The following is a 21,290-nucleotide window of genomic DNA, read 5'->3' on the forward strand; positions in this document are numbered from 1 at the left end:
CCATAAAGTGGAAACACAAGTAAATAAGTAAGGTACAAGTACCTCAAATTTCTAATGAAGTATTCGTGTCATCATTATAAACGATTTTTAACCTATTACAACATTTAAGTAATACATTTTAAGCAGGCAGATTTAAAAACAGTAGAAACAGAGACAATCCATGTCTGGGCTACAAGGACTACATTTCCCAGGTAGCGATGACAGCTTGTTAGTCATCACGCACGCGCAAGCCGTTGGGACGACGGCAAGGGAAATAGGACCTGCCGCGCGCTATTGCATGTTTCCTTTTTGTTGGGTCGGTTGGACAAAAAAGTGCCGTGAAAACCTGGGAGCGGAGCCAATTCTTCCCAGATGTAACTGAAAACAGTCGTATGGTGGACGCATTTCTTACGGGAAACTTCAAACAGGTATGCGCTTTATGTGACTGCTGTGTGGGGTTTGAAATCTTCAACGGGCGTTTGTCGCTGTCTGTGAGATATCTGAGGAGGTCCGCGGAGTTGACAGTTTATCAGCGGCATGGCTAACGCTAGCTTCGGCTAGCTGTACCGTCAGTGACCACCTCACCCGATACAACCCCCTCCTCCTGTATCTATAGAAGTGATGGCTGAGTGCTTCACGCGCAGCTCTTCATTATACGATGCTTACTTTAATCGAAAATCACAACTTTGCCAATAACAGGCTAATTACTCCACCAGTTTGTCTCAATGCGTTTAAACCGCCGCGGTTTAACGCCAGATGCCGCATTCCTTTTGTCATGAAAATGTTGTCTTAAGGTCATGTTTGAAGCAACACATATTCTTATAATTTCATTACAACGCCAGGTCTGAATGTGTAATAATATCGGGAGGCGTTTACTGACCGGTTCAAGCCAGAATTATTATGGCTAGCTTAATTGGCTTAGAATGGCAACTGAGTGGTGGCTAGCAAGCGAGCATCAGCAACAACTGGGCTTTCAGCAGGTTGAAACTAATTAAAGGATTTTGTTTTTAATTGGTAAAGGCTAGTTTGGTTATATGCTTGTCCCTGGGTCATAATGATTACAGCTGAATTTACATAAACCCCTGTGATTGAGACTGATTGAACACGAGACCAGGACGACACTATCTCTTTATTTTTGGATTATTATCTAGTTAATTATATTGTAATAATTGTAACAATATTTTGGATATGAGCTCAGGTGCTATGCTGTGGCACTTAAACACCCATTTATTACCTCCCTACTGAAAAAATTAGCCAAGCACCTAACATTACAGCCCTGTACTGCTCATTTAACTCTGATAAAACATTGCAAGGCTCAAACTAAGGATTTTTTCATTAATGGTTATATTCTAGGTTCATTAATCAGTTGTTAGTCTTTAAAATGTCAGAAAATAGTGAAAAAACCCAATGTAACGTCTTTTAATGTCTCATTTTCTGTGAATAACAGTCCAAAACCTTAACATATTCAGTTTACTATCATGTACAGCAAAGAAATGCATCAAATAAAAAAAAAGATTATACTATCAATATGATATATTATCTAAATAGTTGTCAATCAAGTTGTCAAGCTGTCAATCAACTAATAGTGCAGCGAATTCAGAAAATTATCTTGCATACACCAGTAATACAGCCTGGAAGATAAATGAAGATATTAGGTTAAGTCACAGGTGATATTAGTCTCCTGTGATTGAAAGCATAAATCACAGCATATGGTTAATGTGAATCAGGGTAACACATCATTGATTCTGTGCCATATTACAAGCATAATATCAATGTTATTGAACAGAAAAAGAATCCCCTGAAATACAAAATAAGCGCTCAAATAAGCAGAAATCCGGTTGAATTATTTGAGAGGAGAACAGAATGTTCTGCACCTTGTCCTGCTCTTTTCTCTGGTTTCTCTTTCAGTCTAAAGACATGCCATAGAGTTGTATTGAAGACTAATTGCCTCTAGGTGTGAATGTGTTTGTCTAGACTGATAACCTCTCCCGGGTTTTTGCTGTACAATGCGTGCTAGTGCTGGGATAGGCCTCAGCTCTCTCTGTAGCTGGAAGTTGGTGAAAATAAGCCCCATAAGCCCCCCACTCTCTTCCCAGGCATGCTTTGCAAGCTGGGCATGAAAGGTGCAAAACCCATCTACCCCACCTTGCTGTCTGTTCCCCTGTTCATCTCTGAATGTGCACTGACAAAGTGTGAGAGAAAGGCAGCATTAAAACGGGGTTGGGGTGGTGGGGGGTGGGGGGTGTGTGCCATGTCTCTGCATGCAGAGTGAGAGAAAACAGCCAGCAGCTACTGGCACAACCGGTTGGAACCGCTCTCCTTTTAATAATTAAATTATGAACCAAGCTAAAACAACAATTCAGCTATATCCACCTGTCTTGTCACTTTTTCTCTCAAGACAACAGAGTAAATTGCATAGTTGACTTTGCACCTGCACGGCACGCCGGCCAACTGTGAAGCTCAGACTGGTTATTGTTTTACACCTCCTTCATTTAGAAAGGTGTCATGTTGTTGAAGGATAAAACCCCAGACACAGTTTTCCCTAGAGTTAGTTTTTGTAAAAAGTGACATATATTCACACAAAGGAAAGTAGGCTGTAATGATGAATATTTGCTCAATGTATGTATTATTTCAATTAGCAACTTCTTTTGTTGACGTTTTATTGTGTAGGAAGGCAGGTTAGAGCCTGTATTTGTTGATTTTAGGAGCATGGGGTGAATTTAAAGGCAAAAAAGATACAGACCTCCTCTTTCAGCTGTCTCCACGTGAATTTGTTTTATGGCACTACAGAGAAAGCATTGTAAGACTGTGTTAAACTGATTATCTTTGCAAGTAAACACATTACACAATGGCTGCCTGACAACATGTTGTAGATACAAATATGTGGAGAAAAGTGCTGCTTTTCCTAATTGTAATTCACAGTACATGCAGCCTACTTATTTTGTTCCTTTTCACTGTATATAAACTAACTTCTATTGTATTTTTTCCTCTCTGTCTCAATCATTTCTCTCCCATCACATCCTCCCCTGCCCTCACTGTGACTGCTCATGGTTGCAGCAGAAAGTAGAAAGACACTTTTATCTCCAGGGTGCAAGTCAGACAAAGTCTATATGTGTTTACTTGACAAAAGGCAGAGAGAAAGACGTCAGTCCTCAACTACAGGAATCAAGACATAGAGTAGGTAGAAAAGATTCTGTACAGATACACTATTTCAATTTGACGTAAAAGGAAGACGAAAAAGATTGAGCTTGACACAACAAGAAGAGATCCCCTCAGCTCTTTATGTATGTGTGATTATCATCACTGCCAGCTGCTTGAAACCACATGCACACATTCATAGGAAAGAAATAATTCCTGTGCTGGTATCACTTTCAAACAGAATCAGAAAGTCTTTTGCACTTGTAGGCGCAGAAAGAGGCCTTTGGTACAGTTTCTTTCACATGCCTGGTGGAAGACGACTACTTTGCTTCAATGGAGAATTGCAGCTGCAAAGGGACAAATTGTAGTGGCCGCTGTTACCTCGGCATCACCTGGGAGAAAGCCTAGCCTAGCCTAGCTTAGCTCAAGTCAGCACAGCCCTGCTAGCTAGTCCGTGAAACCTCCCCAACACCTCTGCCCCCTAGCCATCCATCTTCTCCTGCCTCCCATACATCCCTCGCCTCCTCGTCTAACTTTTCCAAGTGAGTTGCCATGGCATCAGTGCGCTTCACGGTGACGCCCACCAAGGCGGAGGACCTCCCGGGGCTGTCCGACACATCTCCTGACATCAGCTCCCGCTCCGGTGCCCGCGTCCGCTTCGGCTCCAGGGAGAGTGTCAATCGAAGTGACCCTCTCAGCGAGACGTCGGGAGGCCTGACAACTACTGCCACAGCAGGAGGAGGGACTGACACGCCAGACCACAGCAACACAGAGCAAGGTGAAGAACGCACAAATTGACATACTCTGTTGTCGCTGTGGTTTCAAGGGACACATAACAATTTTATGCTTAAAATATGCATCATAAAACATGTTCACACTTTTTAATGGTATACAGAAGCCCTGACTGGAGAGCTTCACACATGCAGATCACACACCTAGTCTGCATAACAACATGTCACTCTATTGTATCCAATCCCTAATCTAATCTGAACTACTTACATGGCTACAGACATTTTAATCCTTATGTTTGAGACATGTAAGCCAGCCACTCCTTCATGACACACTGGCTGAGAAATAAGCATGTAATGTCACACGTTCCTGAACAGTTGAACCTGCATTCATAGTGGCTGCATTTTGAGCAGCATGTGGCCTTTGGATTCCCATGAAGTTCTGTAAACAAAAATCAATGGCAGTTGGGGAGAACTGTCTATAAGGATGAAGCACAATCATGCTCCGAATTCAGAAATGTATCAAATACAAAGCACATACAAATAAGGAAACGCAAGCTGTGGGGGAGCGATGGGCTTGATGTGGATAAGCAGCAATGTTACAGATATTTTTGCGTGACGATCAGACTTTATGTATCTAACCTAACCCTTTAACCCAAGTTTTGGTATTTTGTTCAGATGAGAAAGCAACCATTTAGATTTCCAACTAGTGCTCAGTTTATACAAAAAATAATTTCATTTCAGAAATTTCTCTTTTTAACGATGTGAAGATGTAAGGTGGTCATCTCAGCAGTTCACAGTGTAGCTCCCGAGATGACCAGCCGGTCAATGTACACCGTTGTCCAAGGGAGAAAAATCCCTTTGGTACTTACCACCAACTCTGTTATCTGTAGTGTTTCAATATATGTTGTCATTTCTTTTGGAGGAGAAAATTTGGTCTCTGAGTTGAAATATAACATTTGTTGTTGCCAGTCTGTCTGAAGGTAAAGCTGAATACATAATAAATACATGTTTTATTGGACAGTTTAACAACAGCAATGCCTCTGTGGACTAACTATAAAAGATTAACAGAGACAGTGCAGTCAGTATTACACTTCACTTTATTTTTTAATATGTATTACAGATTGAATAACAGATGTATTTTTTACTACACTCACTGTCAGTTAGATCCATAAATTGACTTTTTTGCTGAAAAAGAATTATAAGAGTGTCTATAACATTTCTGCATATACAAATCAAATTGAACCCATCACTCTGCCCTTACTTCCTGAAGCACTTCTATTGTAGCAATTCTTGGTGTGTGTGTTTTCCCTATTTATCTGTTGTCTTTGTTTGTTGCCTTTCTGGATCCTTGTGCATGTTTTGGTGTAAATCCCTCATACAGGCTGCATGCCAGAGTTTCTTGACCTTTTGTCACATGATTTCTGTGTTATTCTGATTGATTTTAGATGTTTACCTCTTTCTGCCATTCATATCTGTCAGCGTGTGAATTTATCTAACAGAGCTTTAACTCACTTGCACAGTTACAGATGTAGAGTGCCATTCATTAGTTACAGTTTCAACACAGGAATTCTTACTGTGAAATCAGTCATGCTGCGGTCAAGCACAGGCAGCACACTGGCTCATGCTGGACTGAGGCCACTGGCAAGAAAAATATTCGAGCTCACAAGGTTTCAACAAGCTCTGTTTCAAAAATGTCAGTTTAATGGGAAGTAAAAAGCGAAGTGCTATTTTTAGATCCATCCTCACGCATGTCTCGAGTTTAACAATGCCTTTTTAAATGTGTTTTATGGCTCTCTGGGTCATTAAGCTCTCCCATTTGTTTCCTAAGTGAGAGCTTGACTCCGGGCTGCTCCCTTAGGGGGTCCACAGCAGAATGAGCAACAGTTCAGCGCCACAGTTATTGCACTCAGCAGAATCCTCAATAAGAGGATGAAAAATGTATGCCTATTATGACCATAGTGTAGGTTTCACTTCCCCCACTGCTGCTCAGCCCACCTACAGAGAAGATACAGTGATTCAGCCCTTAACTTTATGCTAGCTGACAGCAGAAACCTTTTCACATGGACTCAGGTTTAACAAGTGCAGATGTGCACCTGGTTAGTCTAGTTTGACATGAGAATGTGAGGGAATCCGGAAGAGTAAATGAAGAAATCAGTAAAAAGTTTTCTTTTGTGCTGTGACTGTGCAGTTGTCGTGTGGAGTGCAGTAAATCACTCTCCACAAGTGTTTAAGAATAGCTGTGCTGATTCACGGGCTCAACAAGAGGGTTATAACCGTGGAGAGATGTAACTGTATTAGCTGCACTGATCCACTTAAGCAGTTGCATAGTAGTAAGGATGCCCCACGTTGTTTAATAAGCTTCCATAAATAGAAATGGAGCCAGTTAATCAGATTAAGTTTCGATCAGGCTGTTGTGATACTGTGGTTGTTTATACAGAGACACAAAAAGGGAGATTGTTGGAGACACAACTACACGACTGTTCTGCACAGCCTGTCCGTCTCTCTGTCCATCACCCACACAGAAACTATCAGAAATAGCAGAGCAGTCATGTCCTGGGCGGCTGAAATAGAAAAACCAGCATGCTGACAAGAAAAATGCTGTTATTAAAGTGAATCAGTCAAGAACCTGAAAGGCGCTGAAAAGGAAAGCAGGCAGGAGGAGTTGAGAATTATTTTCAGAAAGGTCAAATGCTCTGTGATCCATTATGTTTGACACCGATAAAGTCAGCTGTTGCGTTTGATGCCTGTTGACACGTGCGCACACACACACACACACACACACACACACACACACACACACACACACACACACACACACACACACACACACACACACACACACACACCTGGCTTCAGTATCTTTCTGCTTCACTGGTTGCTCAGACATACACAAAAAGGCATGATACTGAGGTGTGGTAATCTCAGGTGGAGGGCTCCTCTTGGGGAACGCACACACAGCAGACAGCTGTGTTCCTCTGTGCTGAGTGTGAAATCTGCAGTTCAACAGCTGAGGTTTTTAGAGAGGTATTTACAGGAAGGTTATTTTTTTCTGCACTTCTCACAGGTGAACCTGGACAGTTAGGATTGTAGATTTGTGAGGCAGATAACCAAAAAAAACAATAACAATGTATTGGTAAACGTCATTTGTGGTTTTAACTTGAGTGAGTGGAATCACTTCACTTTTTTCTTCTTTTTTTTTTTTAGCCGTGTCCTTGTACACAGAGTAATGCAGGAGCAACAGCACAGCAGGCTGTAAACTTTACATATCAAGTCTTGTGTCAAAATTACTAAACCACTAAAGCAACTGTGATAGAACAGAACTGTGTTATTGCAGTCAGCTTTGAACCAGATGGTGGTACAGCCTCCTCTACTGTTGTCCAGTGTGACTGAGTGTTCAGCTCACAGCGCTGTTGATAACTGTCACAACTCAACTGCGTTCAGGGTGCACACTTTCACTTCCTCTGTGTGGAAATGTTTTTGATCAAAGGCATTAAAATGTGAGTCTTAAACACGTTTCAGTCTCATGCAGGGTGATACAGAGGTTGAGTGCAGGGCAGCTGAACACACAAAGACAGTCAGTCAATAATCATAGACTGAAGAAACTTAAATATTCACAGTGGAGAAGCAGGAACTGGAGAATAAAAAATATATTTATTTAACTCAAAACTTTCTTAATGAATGGTCTGGCCTATAAAATGTCAGAGAATAGTGAAAATCATGCCACCATCATATCTTCATATGTCATGTTTTGTCTGACCAACAAATAATAACAGATGTCAGTGCATCAACTCTGCATTAAGTAACAGAAAAAATACTATTGCGACTGTTGTGTCAGATGGAGATGTCAATGTCACCAGGCTGAGCAGAGACAGTCTGAGCAGTCAGGAACCTTTGACATCCAAAAGACGCTGTCGTCATCTCTGTGACTCCTGACTGACGAGACCAACAGGTTAGGTGATAAACATACCAGACGGATATCCCGTCCCGAGTGTGTGAACTGGACGGTCTTGCTGACATGCACTGATATGTATCTGTATTTATCCAAAACACCTTTATTTCATGTGAGAGCAAATGAGCAAATAGCCTGATTAGCTTGTTAGTTAATCTTTTCCCACCACGCCAGCACGCTTCAGCCACTGAATATTAACCACCAAGCTGGTGTGGAGTCAGTTTCACGCTCACTATCTTGGGCCAAACGAAGGACTGTGAACAGGATGGGAACTTACCACCCACCAGCCAAATGTTGGCTTTTTTTTTTCTTTGAATGGCTACTGACTTTTTTTCATTGTGTAACCAGCTGATGCACTGTTTGAGAAATGAAGTTAGATGATAAGATAGTGAAAGTTGCTGATGCATTCTGGGTGTTTCCCCCGCCAGTGCATCATCTGTTTGGACTATAAAGTAGGAGCAGCATTTCCCGGCCTCTTTGGCTTAGACTGTACTTGTATCGCAGCTTATGTCTGCTAGTTGTAAGTATTTCTATTAATTTCACAAGAAATTTTTTTTTTTTTTAAAGATAAACATAAATTTTGATTCACGATTTGATTTCAGTTGTTTTTACATTTTAATTTTCACTGAAAATGATATAAAAATGATGATGATGTGAGGGCATGTATCAAACGGGATGTTCCTTTACGTGTAGAGAATGTGATGTGTAGGCCGGGGTGTCTCTGTAGCACCACAGTGCTTATGGTGCTAACAATGCACAACAATGTTGTGACACATTTTACCTTTATCAAAAAATTTGTTGCTCCTGCGATTTTTTTTTTGCAACTCCTGTGATTTGGGTATTGCACTTGGCCATATTGCGATTTCAATTATTTTTCGATTAATTGTGCAGCCCCAATATTTATCTTGGACCCTTAGGTCTCCCATGTTTGCCTTTAGGCTTAGGATGAAATCCAAACAAGAACTGTAAACTGACTGTAGAGTCATAGAAGTTAAGAATGGGAGGATAGCAACAAAGTGTAAGAATAAGATTTTCACACATAAAATAATGTTGGTAACAATCGACTGATCAGCGGTGCCTCATTTTTCTTTTTTCTTTACAAAAGACCCATGCTTCATATGAGTCTCAAGTCCTGTCATGTTTGAGTGTCCAGCTGTCAAGTGTGTCACTGCGTACGGCCGTTTGCTGCCGTTAGCGTGACTGTAGCGGAGCAGGGAGGGAAGTGTTGTTGCTGACTCAGGTGCTGCTGATGCAGTGGTCTGTGCTGACTGAGGTGGAACTGAATTGGTGACATGGTGGCTGTTGTATGAAACTCTGTATGTGTACGTGTGTTTGTGTGAGAGAGGGAAAGTTGGAATGAATCTGAGTGCAACTCGACCCCAAAGAGCCATAGTGACAGTGATGAAAACGGCCACCAGTGTGTCCACACTGATTTCCTGCTGTGTCACCCTTCTCTTTTCTTCCCCTCTCTCTGTCTTATCATCTCTTTATTTGTGTCTAGGTGATGGAAATTCCAAAATCTCCAGTGTGTATATCAACAACAGTCACGGGGTGGATGATGATGACTTCTATGACAGAAACTTGGCCTTATTTGAGGTTAGAAACACAATATTGATAAAACTGTTATCCTATGCAAACAAATTTCAATCATGTTATAAATATTCTGCAAACTTCTTGGTTTGTATTAACGGTAGAAAACACTTTTTCTCTTTGCCACATTTGCTGCTTTCCTAAAAATGCTCATTTTCATTATACACGGATAAAAACAGAATCTCCACATGGTGGCTGTTTATTTGCCAGTTTGTCTGCTACACTAGAGCCAAAAATAGACCAGCATTTGGTTTGTGGGTGCAGATAATTTTAGTTTTTTTAGATTACAAGGTTCCCTGGAAACAGCTCTTTTTCTATCTCCACTTTCTTTAACAAGCCACATAATATGCCTCTTTCTCTCCTCAATTTTCTGTTCCTTTACCTCCTATCTCTTGCCTTCCTCTATGCTTGTCATTCTTTCTTTCCTCCATCTTTCTTCTTCTTCACCCACTTATTCTCCCTTCTCTCTGCCTACTTCCCCGTCATTTCTATACCCTGTTTTTGGTCCTTCTCTTCTTTCTTCTGTCCCCTTTTCTTTATCCTCTGACTATCTTATTCCTCCCCCTCTTCTCTGCCTTCCTGCGCCCACTGTCAACCCATCCATTTTTTTCATGTCTTTCCACCCTATTTCTCCCTTCAACATCTCCCTCCACCACTCCTCTCCTCCCCCGTCTCTCTTCATCCCACAGGAGGAGATGGACACTCGGCCGAAGGTGTCCTCTCTCCTCAATCGCCTGGCCAACTACACCAACCTGACACAGGGGGCCAAGGAGCACGAGGAGGCCGAGAGCATTGGTGAGAAGAAGAAAGCCAGCAAGGTATACCAGACTCTGTTTGCCTAACTCATCTTTTTAACTGATAATAGACTTTCAGACTCATCAAGGCAAATTTAAAAACACACAGCAAAAGAACAAAAGCACAGTAAATCACATAACAAACAGAAGTGAACTCACAGTGTAAGTCTTATAATAACAGAATCTTGTCAGTATTGACTTTCCTGCAATTAAATACTTTTCTCACAGCTAAATCAAAGTCTTATCTGTTTAGATGTACTTTAGGACTTTGATGCCCGTGACGTCACCCATACATCATACATGCACCAAATGTACTTTGTCTTGCTGTACAGTGTCCTTATGCTACAGCAATCTTAACCCTGATGATAATTATACGTACATTTGTGGTGCAACACGTACAGAGTTGAAATGATCATTACCACTGTAGGAAATGTCAGCACATACCTTCTGTCTGAAATGGCATAAAGGCATAAAAATGAAGGAAACAAGACAGATCTCTGTCTAAAATCAAATTAAAGATTAAAGATTTAATTTATGCTCATTGAGTCCCAGACAAATCTACAACTATCGCCCTCTTGACCCAGCGTCTAGAAGTGAAAGTACAGTAGGATGTGACCCTGATCTGCACTGTGATCCCTGCTGATAAGGAACCGACTGGCCTAAATAAATCTGTTGTGGTGGTTCAGAGTAATTTCCCATTTCCACCCCGTTCTGATTGTACGTTTGCAGGATTGGACACATTTGCCAACAGACGGCTGGGAAAGTTCAACCAAAACATTTTTAATCCTCCCTTCTGGCCACACAGTGTGTTCAGGATAAGCATTAACATAAGTCTGGTGCATTGAGGGGTACTGCTGCAGTTCCTAGTCAGCACGTTGTGCAGTAGCTTTAAAAGATATATCCACATCTTTGTGTAAAGTAGGAAAAAATAGCCAGATATTGTGGAGGATATTTATAATTTACAAATGTGCAGTGCTGAGCTTGAAATTTTGTTACAATAACCAGTAAACTACCAGCCACAATAAGGTAACGGCACACCAACCTGAGGCAGTAACTCCATGTATTACAATTTGAGATTGTTGGAAATCAAGTGAGGAAAAACAGCTATAAGTGATGAATAATTGTTTGAAATAGTATATAAAAATGATTGAAATATATAGTTAAAAGACATTTATAAACAATGATAAGATGAAAGACAAAGTAGAAATAAAAGGAAAAGGTCCTAATAGACTCTCTCTTAACTATGTTCTATGTTTGGGCTTTGTTGCTGATAATAATTTAGTTCTGTCTCTCTATGTACCTTCCAGTCGCCACAGATGGGCACGTTTATGGGCGTTTACCTGCCTTGCCTCCAGAACATCTTTGGCGTCATCTTGTTCTTGCGGTTGACCTGGGTGGTGGGGACTGCTGGGGTGCTGCAGGCCCTCTGTATTGTCTTCGTATGCTGTTGCTGTGTGAGTATTTGGGTCTGTAGCTGCAGTGTGTTCGCAGACAGACGGGCATGATCAGACAGATGAAGAAAACTTTCTAAATTGGTTATTTGTCTGTCTCTCTTCTTCAGACAATGTTGACTGCAATATCGATGAGTGCAATCGCCACTAATGGAGTTGTACCAGGTATGCCTTCACCTCTCTGTCTCTCCAAATATGTGGATTGAACGGCACATGTTCGACCTCCTTCACAAAACCTAAACAGCGGGAGGAAACTAACTGGAAACACAAGATTAGAAAAAAAGGTTTTTAAAAGGTTGCAAATGGAAACAAACTGATTGGATCAATAAGAAGTTGACTGTCAGAAAATTCATAAATTATTATTTTGACTATGAATTCCTCAGTTCCTCAAGGAAATTTTCAAGTATTTGCTTGTTAGGGACTAAAAAGGCCAACATTAATTTTCTGTGTCTCATGACACTCATGATAGAGCAAATGATGATAAGATAAACAATAGTCTAAGTGATAATCAGTCAAATCACAGTACTTCATAACATCGAGGTAACAACCCTGTAAAACCAGAACTGACATAAGTTACAGTTTTCTCTCAGTGCTGCAGTTTGCATCTGTGGGCTGTCACGCTTTCATGTCATTCATATGTGTCTACTTGTCACGTGCTTTACTGCGAATGAGATTCAGCCAACCTGGTGGTTCAGCAGTGATACTGCAGTTAAACACAACCAGTGAATACAGAGGTGAGGACATGCAAATGTAGCCGATAAAGAACGTTTTAGCCAGCATGTAGGCTTCAGTATGTGACGTATCATCTACTATCTGATTCTCAAAGCTAGTTGAAGTTTTCCTCCATAATCCACATTTTTATGGTGACCATGTTTTGAATTTACCAAGCCAAGTGAGCTCTGTAGATTTTCATTTGAATTTTCCAGGTTGTTTACCCCCAGTTGTCCTTCTCATCTTCCAGCTATGGCGGTGTTGACAAAGTGCATATGTTTCTTCTAATGAGTGTTATTTCTGTTTGTCCTGTCTCTCCCTCTGTCTACCTCTCCCTCTCTGTCTGTACACACATAAAAACCCCAGGATATTTATCCGCCATTGACTTTGCCTTTCACTGAAACGCCTCAAGCCGAATATCCCAAATGTCAAAGTAGTGTGATATTTCCACTAGCATGTGACATTTCTTTAATTGAATGTAGATTGAAAACCCTCGGTAGGTAACATAGAGAATTAATGTCTAACATGTCTTGTTTGGCATCAGACATTTCATTTCATGCTCTCTTATTCTCACCTGAACAGCTTCAAGCGCTCATGCTTTCTCACCATCCAGTTTCAGATTGTAGTTAATACTGTAGGTATGTAGTTTACAGCGGTTAACGTGAAGGAGTAATCAAAAGTGTTTGGCTTCCCAAATACAGCTCAACATGAAAATTCATACATCTGCATAAAGGTCATTTTACTGATGGCTGAGACTGAAGGTGTTTTGATGTTTTACTTTTATCTTTTGAGTCCAGAAACTTTTCCACAGACAGTATTTGGAGCATGTGCGCCTTGCTCAAGAACTTAGCAGTTAGGGTGCTGGCCGTGATTCAGTTTATCTATAAAATCTGATCTTATGTTTCAGTTACGTTAAACCTGCAATATCACCATCATATGACCATTTTTTATTCATATTAATTGTGTGTAAAGGAAATATAAGATGCCTTTCATGAAAGGGTTGCATTTTGGAGACCAAACACTGAATTCTGGACTTACAGTCAGTAGTGAATTTGTAGTTGTTCTTACTGTGTGACTCCCTCATATGATCTGTTTATAACTGGTTCAAACTGAATCGGCAATTCATTCTTACTGTTTATTTGAGCTCACTTGGAGTACTAGTTGCATAGAATAATGCTATTTGCATCAGTAAGTTTAACACTATTAGTTTATTATACTTGTGCCAGTGTAACGCTTGAGTTTGGTGAAGATAATTAAAACAGTATTCTTCTGATAGCCTGGTTCCAGACGTCAGAACCACTACCCATATGTCTGGTGGCCCATTGATGGACCTGGCTGGAGACACGATTATTGGTTTCGTTGGCCACATTAAGAATAGCTAGCTAGCTGCCTAGCTAGATCCAAGTTGTTGTAAGTTGACTTGGATCAATGTATTTCTTTGATCAATGTGAAAAAAACATGAAGTAAACTTCTTCTAGCAGCTGCTGCCACAGCTTCTGTGTCAACTACAGCTGACAGGGATGAATATATCACTGCTGATACACAACAAAATAACCCTCCTACCTCCCACCTTTTATATGAAAGATTTATGTGAGAATCCCTTAAGGAAAATTTGTGATTACTAGAGAAATATAAACATGTTTTTTTTTTTTTTTTCTAAAACTCTGCCATGATTAATACAAGAAGGCAGAGTTCTAAAATGTTAAACATTGTCTAAAGCCCGCTCCTGTACTACCAGTGAGGCAAAAAACAGTTGCGAAGAGTCATTTGCAGATACTGTTTGACCAAAGATCTGCTCTGTCTTCTTTCTCCAGTGTGTCATGTAGAACATTATGCTTATTTCTACAAGCATAGGATGACTTCTCATCAGCTGTCCTCTTTTCTCTCCCTTTACGTCCTAACATCATAATGTTACTAACCATCCATCCCCCTCTCTATCTCTCTGTTTTTATGTCCCATCTCTTCCTCTTGTCCAACATCTCTGTCTTTCTCCCTCTTTCATTGTTCCTTCTCTTCTCTTTACAATCTGTCGTTATTTTTTCTTCATTTCTTTTCTTCTGCCATCCTACTTTTCTCTTTCCCCTCTCCATTTCCACTTCTTCCAACCCTGACGTACAACCTGCCCCGCTCTCTTTTTTCTCTCTCTCTCTCTCTCTCTCTTCCTCTCCCTTTCTCTCTCTCTCTCTCTTCCCCCTCCAGCGGGAGGATCTTACTTCATGATCAGCCGCTCTCTGGGTCCAGAGTTTGGGGGGGCGGTGGGCCTGTGTTTCTACTTGGGCACCACCTTCGCTGGAGCCATGTACATCCTGGGAGCCATCGAGATCCTTCTGGTGGGTTTTGGCTTCCTCATCATAATTATTACTTATCACCAGTATTTGTCTTTAACCACCATTATGTCTGTTATAATTTAGGCACTATTATCACCCTTTCTCCAGGGTTTAATAATTTTAGTTTTATATAGCAGCAGTGCTTAAGGTTAAAGATTTTCATGATTGATTGATGTGATATGATGCTGCTATAAAACCTAACGAATGAACTGTGTATTCCAGCTTCGTTGGACTTGAATAAATCTAGTCTATCTCCCTCCCTCCTCCAGATGTACATAGCACCTAAGGCAGCTATTTTTGAGTCAAAGTACCCTGATGGCGAAGGGGCGGCCATGTTGAACAACATGCGTGTCTACGGCTCCATTTGTCTCCTCCTGATGTCCTTGTTGGTCTTTGTGGGCGTGAAGTACGTCAACAAACTGGCCTCCATTTTCTTGGCCTGCGTCATCGTCTCCATTGTCTCCATCTACATCGGCGCGCTGGTCTCTGCCTTCAAACCACCAAATTTTTCGTAAGTGTTGATGACATTTTTCACAAAATACGCTGACCAATCGGTTAACTCTTCACGCTCTTGACTGACTGATGGTCCTTCTGTCTGCAGCGTGTGCATGCTGGGAAACAGAACCATCAACGGTCATGAAATTTATGACAGCCAGTGTGCAAAAACCATCCTGCAGCAGATCAAGGAGCCGGTGGAGAAAGATGATGTCAACTTTACAATTACTAATGGTGGGTAACAGAGGAAGATCAGTGATATTAGCCTGCTCTGTTTACATCCATTCCGTTTTTCTTGACATACCGTATCCATCCCAATAGAAAACAGCACTGTAGGCCCGACCTTTGACCCCACCCACGCTCCTGTTCTGGTGGAGAAGACCACATATCTTTGGAAACAGTTTTGCCATGGTCCAGACCTCAACTCCTCCTGTGATGAATACTTCATGTCCAACAACTTTTCAGAGATTGAAGGGATCCCCGGTCTGGCCAGTGGGATCATTTCAGGTTTGTGTGTGTGTGTGTGTGTGTGTGTGTGTGTGTGTGTGTGTGTGTGTGTGTGTGTGTGTGTGTGTGTGTGTGAGAGAGATGGAGTGTGTGGTTAGGCATGTGAGAATACAATGATCATTACCTTTTTTTCAATGAAAACTCCAATTCATATGGTTGCATTGATCCACTGTGCACAACTAAGTTTCCCCTCCTATAAAACAATTAGACTAAACAAATTTACTTTCAATTCAACTAATAAACTCAATGTTAATATGCATATTAACATTAACATTAACATTAACATGCTGGGTTAGTATATAGACATCAGAGTGGTTACTTCTCATCTAACTCTCAGCAAGAAAGCCAAAGGCTGTTTCTCTTAATGTTGAACTATTCTTTTAACTCAAAGTTGGTGCTTTTTCTCATTTAGCTACATATGAAAACAACATGGTTTTGGCTTAGCTGAGAATGTAGTGAAGGTATCCCCTCAAAGGGGACGTCAGTGCAAACCCAGACGTACCTGCCGACAAGCACACGACTGTACATGCCATGCTGCAGAATAGTATCTGTGACTCAAGACTCAGTTTATGAGGATGAACAATAATAACTTCACACTCTTGCTAACTAGCACATGTTGAATGTCGACCTCACAGAGAACGTGTGGAGCTCGTACCTCAGCAAAGGGGATGTGGTGGAGAAAGGCTCCCTCAACTCGTCTCACTTTGCACATCCGGCATCCACGCACCAACCCTATGTGTTTGCTGACATCACCACCTCCTTCACACTGCTGGTGGGCATCTTCTTCCCCTCTGTCACAGGTACACACTTGTTTCTCACTCGTGCTCAAATGCCAAACCTGCTGTGTTAACTCAAAAGAATGAGCGTATAAGAAGTGTAAACTTTATTCTTACCATCATTGTTTGTTGGCAGTAGGTGTGATATTAAGTCGCCCTTGGAGCAGCTGCTATTTCAGGATCAAGTGCATCATGTCTTTGCCATGACTCTTATTCTGAAACTCAGGTCTATGCAATTCAGAAGAACATTGTCACATGTATTTTAGTGAACAGAACCTCTCAGCACTCAAAAGATCCTTTTGAAAAAAGCATAATATTCATATAACATAAAGAGTTTCTTAGCCTCTCTAAATCTATATATGATAATGATAATAATGCATCAAAGTTATAGTACTTGTAATTCTCATAACAATAATAATTATTATTTTCCTCTTTTCCTCAGGAATCATGGCTGGTTCGAACCGGTCGGGGGATCTGAAAGACGCCCAGCGCTCAATCCCCATCGGAACCATCCTCGCCATCCTCACCACTTCTATCGTCTGTATCCTTCTATGATATGTTTTGATTCAATATCCAGGCACTCAAAGTCAGAAAATAACTCGGAGCACCATTCACACATTTTTTGTCTCAAGTGAATTGGAATCACAACGCAGTGCAGCACAGCTCTCCAGAGGATTTCTAAACAAATACCATCCTCTCTCTGCAGCTCAACAATGAGGTGTTGAGGCAAAATGCTGTTTTGATGGTGTGAAATAACTGAACGCTTCTTATATTTCAAGATAATTAGGCAGTTTTTAGTCCGCTTTTCTCTTTTGACTTTGTGATTTGCCGTGTAATTATCTATTTCAGTTTTTATGCATCATTTTGTGATTGCCACTTTAGCCGAACTGATTGCTTCTTTCATGGTACTGTCGAAAAGGCAATTGGGATATGTTTGATTTAATCTGTTGCTGGATGTTGTTTTCCTGAGTGTCGTCCATCCAGACCTGAGCAGCGTTGTTTTGTTTGGAGCTTGCATCGACGGGGTGGTCCTCAGAGACAAGTCAGTACATCTGCTCTTGTATCTGTGTGTATATATGTGTCATGTCCTGTTATATGTGAAAAGGAGATTGTATTTCATTGTGCCTGCTCTGTTGAAAAAGAGTAGCTGTAATATTTTTGTCCACTGCTATAAACACTCAAAATACTTGATGTATTTTTTTTGCTTCCTGCAGATTTGGTGACTCAGTGAAAGGAAATCTAGTGGTGGGGACTCTGGCTTGGCCGACTCCCTGGGTCATTGTGATTGGATCTTTCTTCTCAACGTGTGGCGCAGGCCTCCAGTCGCTGACCGGCGCTCCCCGACTCCTGCAGGCCATCGCCAAGGACAACATCATCCCCTTCCTCCGGGTTTGAGCTGCAAATATTCATTTTAATTACAGGGACCCAAAACATAATAGTACACTAAGTGTCTCCTTAGCAAACGCAACAACCCACAACTAGATTATAACTGTGTCTGCTTTCAACTAAAAGTGCGAATGAAAGGAAAACACAGGGGCAGGGTGAGGAAAGGTCAGACAGTTAACCTCTTCTCTGCAGTTAACTTAATGTTTCAGTTCAAAGCTGTTACCTTTTACCTGTATTTTCTGTTCCTCAGTGGCAGTTAATTTGCTTTACTCAAACTGTCACATTGTTCGTATTGCTGTATAATAACAGGGACAGCTTAGACAATCCTCAGACAGACAGTTAGCAAGGGAATTTTAAGGAGAAAACTCTTTTTGTTAGTCTGTATGGTCTGTTACCATGTTGTTATGTTTGGACAAAGTTGGGTAAACTGTCCCTTTTAATACAGTTTCACTATGATTGACTTGGTGCCTTTGCACAGATGTTCACTGTTTTTCTTTTGTGTGTGTTTCATCCAGGTGTTTGGTCATGGGAAGGCTAACGGGGAGCCCACCTGGGCCCTGCTGCTGACTGCCCTGATTGCTGAGCTGGGGATTCTCATCGCCTCTCTGGACCTGGTGGCTCCCATCCTTACAATGTGAGACACAGCTGTGTGTGTGTGTGTGTGTGTGTATATCTCACTCCTAAGTATCTCACACTTGTGTTACTAATGTGATTGATTAATTTTCTCTCCATGCAGGTTTTTCCTGATGTGTTATCTGTTTGTAAACCTGGCCTGTGCCCTCCAAACCCTCCTGAGGACACCCAACTGGAGACCGCGCTTTTCCTACTACCACTGGTACTACCAAACACACCCATACAGCCCCACATACACACACACACATAAACACACACTGACCTGTGCCTCTCGTGCTCATCTGTGTCCAGGACCTTGTCATTTTTGGGGATGATTATCTGCCTGGCGCTCATGTTCATATCCTCTTGGTACTACGCAATCGTTGCCATGGTGATCGCAGGCATGATCTACAAATACATTGAGTATCACGGGTATGTTGCCATGGAGATGTATCTCACCCCACATTTTTTTACATGTACAACATGGTCAAGAATAGTGTGTGCAAAAGTGTGTGTTTTGTGTTCTTAGTTTATTTCCAGTTTGAATCCTCTTTGTCTTTGAGCTTGTTTGTCAGTGGAGGTCACAGAATACACATTACATATCACAGAATGTATCGTCATATCCTTATATATATTCCATGTATACATGTGTGTATCAGAGCGGAGAAAGAGTGGGGGGATGGGATCCGTGGTCTCTCACTCAGCGCTGCCCGTTATGCCCTCCTGAGGTTGGAGGAGGGACCACCGCACACCAAAAACTGGAGGTAATCAACTGTGACGTGAAAACTTTAGTTTCATTTATTCTCTCACTTTTTTTTATAACCTGTCACATACGTTATTATAACTCAGTTTAAGTTATAGCCTTCATCAACTGAAGCAGACATTTTGCACTACATTTTTTTGTTGCAAACTTCAGACAGTAGACACTGTAATGACTACAGATTATTATTTTTATTACAAAACAATTTCATCAATGGTCCATAGCTATTCTGGAGCCTTCATCATGTCTCACAGTCCTCAGAAGATGGAGTTTGTAGATGTTCAAATTTCCATTTCTCTGAGCACTTTAAGGATTCCTCGTCCATGTTAGCTTAAAGGTTGAGAATAAAAGTTGAACTTCTGTTAGCTGCTGTTTCCAAGATCGAGAATGAACTATAAACGTTCTAAAAAGAGTGATGTATTCCAGTGGAGCCGCATTGGTGTAGTCAAAGATTCACAAGATAAAAATACAAAAGAAGTGATAAGGTTCACTTTTGATAATATAGTGAAAGACTCTTCAGTATGTAAACCATAATGTCCTCTTAGAATGTGTGGGAGAACCTGTTCATAGAAAACGCTCTGCTTCATCTCTCCTCCAGGCCTCAGCTGTTAGTGTTACTAAAACTGGACGAAGACGCCCACGTCAAGTCTCCTCGTCTACTGACGTTTGCCAGCCAGCTGAAGGCGGGAAAGGGCCTGACCATCGTTGGCACTGTTGTCTCTGGCAACTTCCTACAGAGCTATGGAGAGGCCCTCGCCGCTGAACAGGTGGGAAATTATCTTTACAGGGTTTCAGTGGTCACAAAACATGATAGAAAGCAGATTTTCATCAGCTATTTAACTTCATAATCTCACAGCCTTATTTCCCCTGTTTCAGACTCTAAAGCACCTGATGGATAAGGAGCGTGTGAAGGGCTTCTGTCAGTGCATCGTGGCTCAGAAGCCACGTGAAGGCATTAGCCACATGATCCAGTCCAGCGGCCTGGGAGGAATGAAGCCCAACACTGTGGTGATGGGCTGGCCTCACGCCTGGAGGCAGAGCGAGGACCCACAGGCCTGGAAAACCTTCATCAGTGAGTCGAAGACGGGCAAATTTGTCTCCTAAGTTTGAAGATAAGCGGGAAAATGCACAGAGGCTCTTTTTCTCTTCCTGATCTAATGATGTCAGAGTTACGAGGCTAACAGCGCCCCCTCTCTTCCTTCCAGACACAGTGCGGGTGACCACAGCAGCCCACCTGGCCCTGCTGGTGCCCAAAAACATCTCTCTGTTCCCCAGCAATAGTGAACCCTGCGCAGAGGGCTACATCGACGTCTGGTGGATTGTGCATGACGGGGGGATGCTGATGTTGCTGCCCTTCCTCTTGCGCCAGCATAAGGTAGCTTTCTACATTTTTAAACTGTCTTTTCTACATTGAGAATATTGCTGCACCTCCAACTGCTTTGTCCGGCTCTTCCCCCCTCCTCAGGTGTGGCGTAAATGTGGGATGCGAATCTTCACAGTGGCTCAGATGGAGGATAATTCGATCCAGATGAAAAAGGACCTGGCAACCTTCCTCTATCACCTACGCATTGAGGCTGAGGTGGAAGTAGTTGAGATGGTACGCTGCTCGCTGTACTGGCTGCCATTTATCAGGATTTGTGCATTTTCACTGAAGTGGATTGAATTGTGTTTCATGTGAGGCAATAAACTCGGGGCTCCCACATGTTGTAATATTACGATTATAAATCACCTCAGCACCTTTAAACTTTGAAATTATCTTATTACACTCTCTGTCATATATATTATGTATCAGCTTCTTCCGGCATCACATTTAAACTATATGCTGTTTACACTGAGCGAAACACTCAAACCCAAGACTCAAGCTGTGTCCCAATTCAGGGGCCACAAAGGTGTGGCCCTTCGTAGCCATTGTAGACCTATAAGGCCGAAATTTTACTGTCCCGCATATGGATTTTCAGTTTGCGTCACCAGCTGTGCTTTTGTGTTTTACAAAAACTTTTTTAAGGCCCTTGGTTTTAATAGCTGTACCATTAGCTGTTGAACTGAGCTGAAGTCCAATACCTACATGTAAAAGTATAATCCTC

General features: G+C 41.7%; 1 protein-coding gene across 4 annotated transcripts in view; it reads left to right on the forward strand.

Moving 5' to 3' along the window:
- The first annotated feature begins 291 nt into the window (after positions 1-291).
- Positions 292-21,290, forward strand: part of slc12a6 (solute carrier family 12 member 6) — a 28,380-nt gene continuing 7,381 nt past the window's right edge. For 3 of the 4 annotated variants that reach the window (XM_022768145.1, XM_022768147.1, XM_022768149.1), the window contains exons 1-22: positions 292-407; positions 3,037-3,895; positions 9,299-9,393; positions 10,077-10,205; positions 11,489-11,635; positions 11,743-11,797; positions 14,543-14,673; positions 14,940-15,181; positions 15,272-15,399; positions 15,487-15,672; positions 16,308-16,472; positions 16,891-16,989; positions 17,433-17,490; positions 17,663-17,837; positions 18,350-18,468; positions 18,571-18,669; positions 18,759-18,878; positions 19,106-19,210; positions 19,805-19,973; positions 20,083-20,278; positions 20,412-20,581; positions 20,672-20,803. In XM_022768145.1, coding sequence (XP_022623866.1) covers positions 3,670-3,895; positions 9,299-9,393; positions 10,077-10,205; positions 11,489-11,635; positions 11,743-11,797; positions 14,543-14,673; positions 14,940-15,181; positions 15,272-15,399; positions 15,487-15,672; positions 16,308-16,472; positions 16,891-16,989; positions 17,433-17,490; positions 17,663-17,837; positions 18,350-18,468; positions 18,571-18,669; positions 18,759-18,878; positions 19,106-19,210; positions 19,805-19,973; positions 20,083-20,278; positions 20,412-20,581; positions 20,672-20,803 — 2,946 coding nt within the window. In that variant the 5' untranslated portion in view covers positions 292-407; positions 3,037-3,669. The remainder of the gene's footprint in view (positions 408-3,036; positions 3,896-9,298; positions 9,394-10,076; positions 10,206-11,488; positions 11,636-11,742; positions 11,798-14,542; positions 14,674-14,939; positions 15,182-15,271; positions 15,400-15,486; positions 15,673-16,307; positions 16,473-16,890; positions 16,990-17,432; positions 17,491-17,662; positions 17,838-18,349; positions 18,469-18,570; positions 18,670-18,758; positions 18,879-19,105; positions 19,211-19,804; positions 19,974-20,082; positions 20,279-20,411; positions 20,582-20,671; positions 20,804-21,290) is intronic. The other variant, XM_022768146.1, reaches the window with a different exon arrangement.

The sequence above is a fragment of the Seriola dumerili genome, unplaced genomic scaffold (genome assembly GCF_002260705.1).
Source record: "Seriola dumerili isolate Sdu_G_001 unplaced genomic scaffold, Sdu_1.0 BDQW01001435.1, whole genome shotgun sequence".
In the NCBI taxonomy this organism is placed as follows: domain Eukaryota; kingdom Metazoa; phylum Chordata; class Actinopteri; order Carangiformes; family Carangidae; genus Seriola; species Seriola dumerili.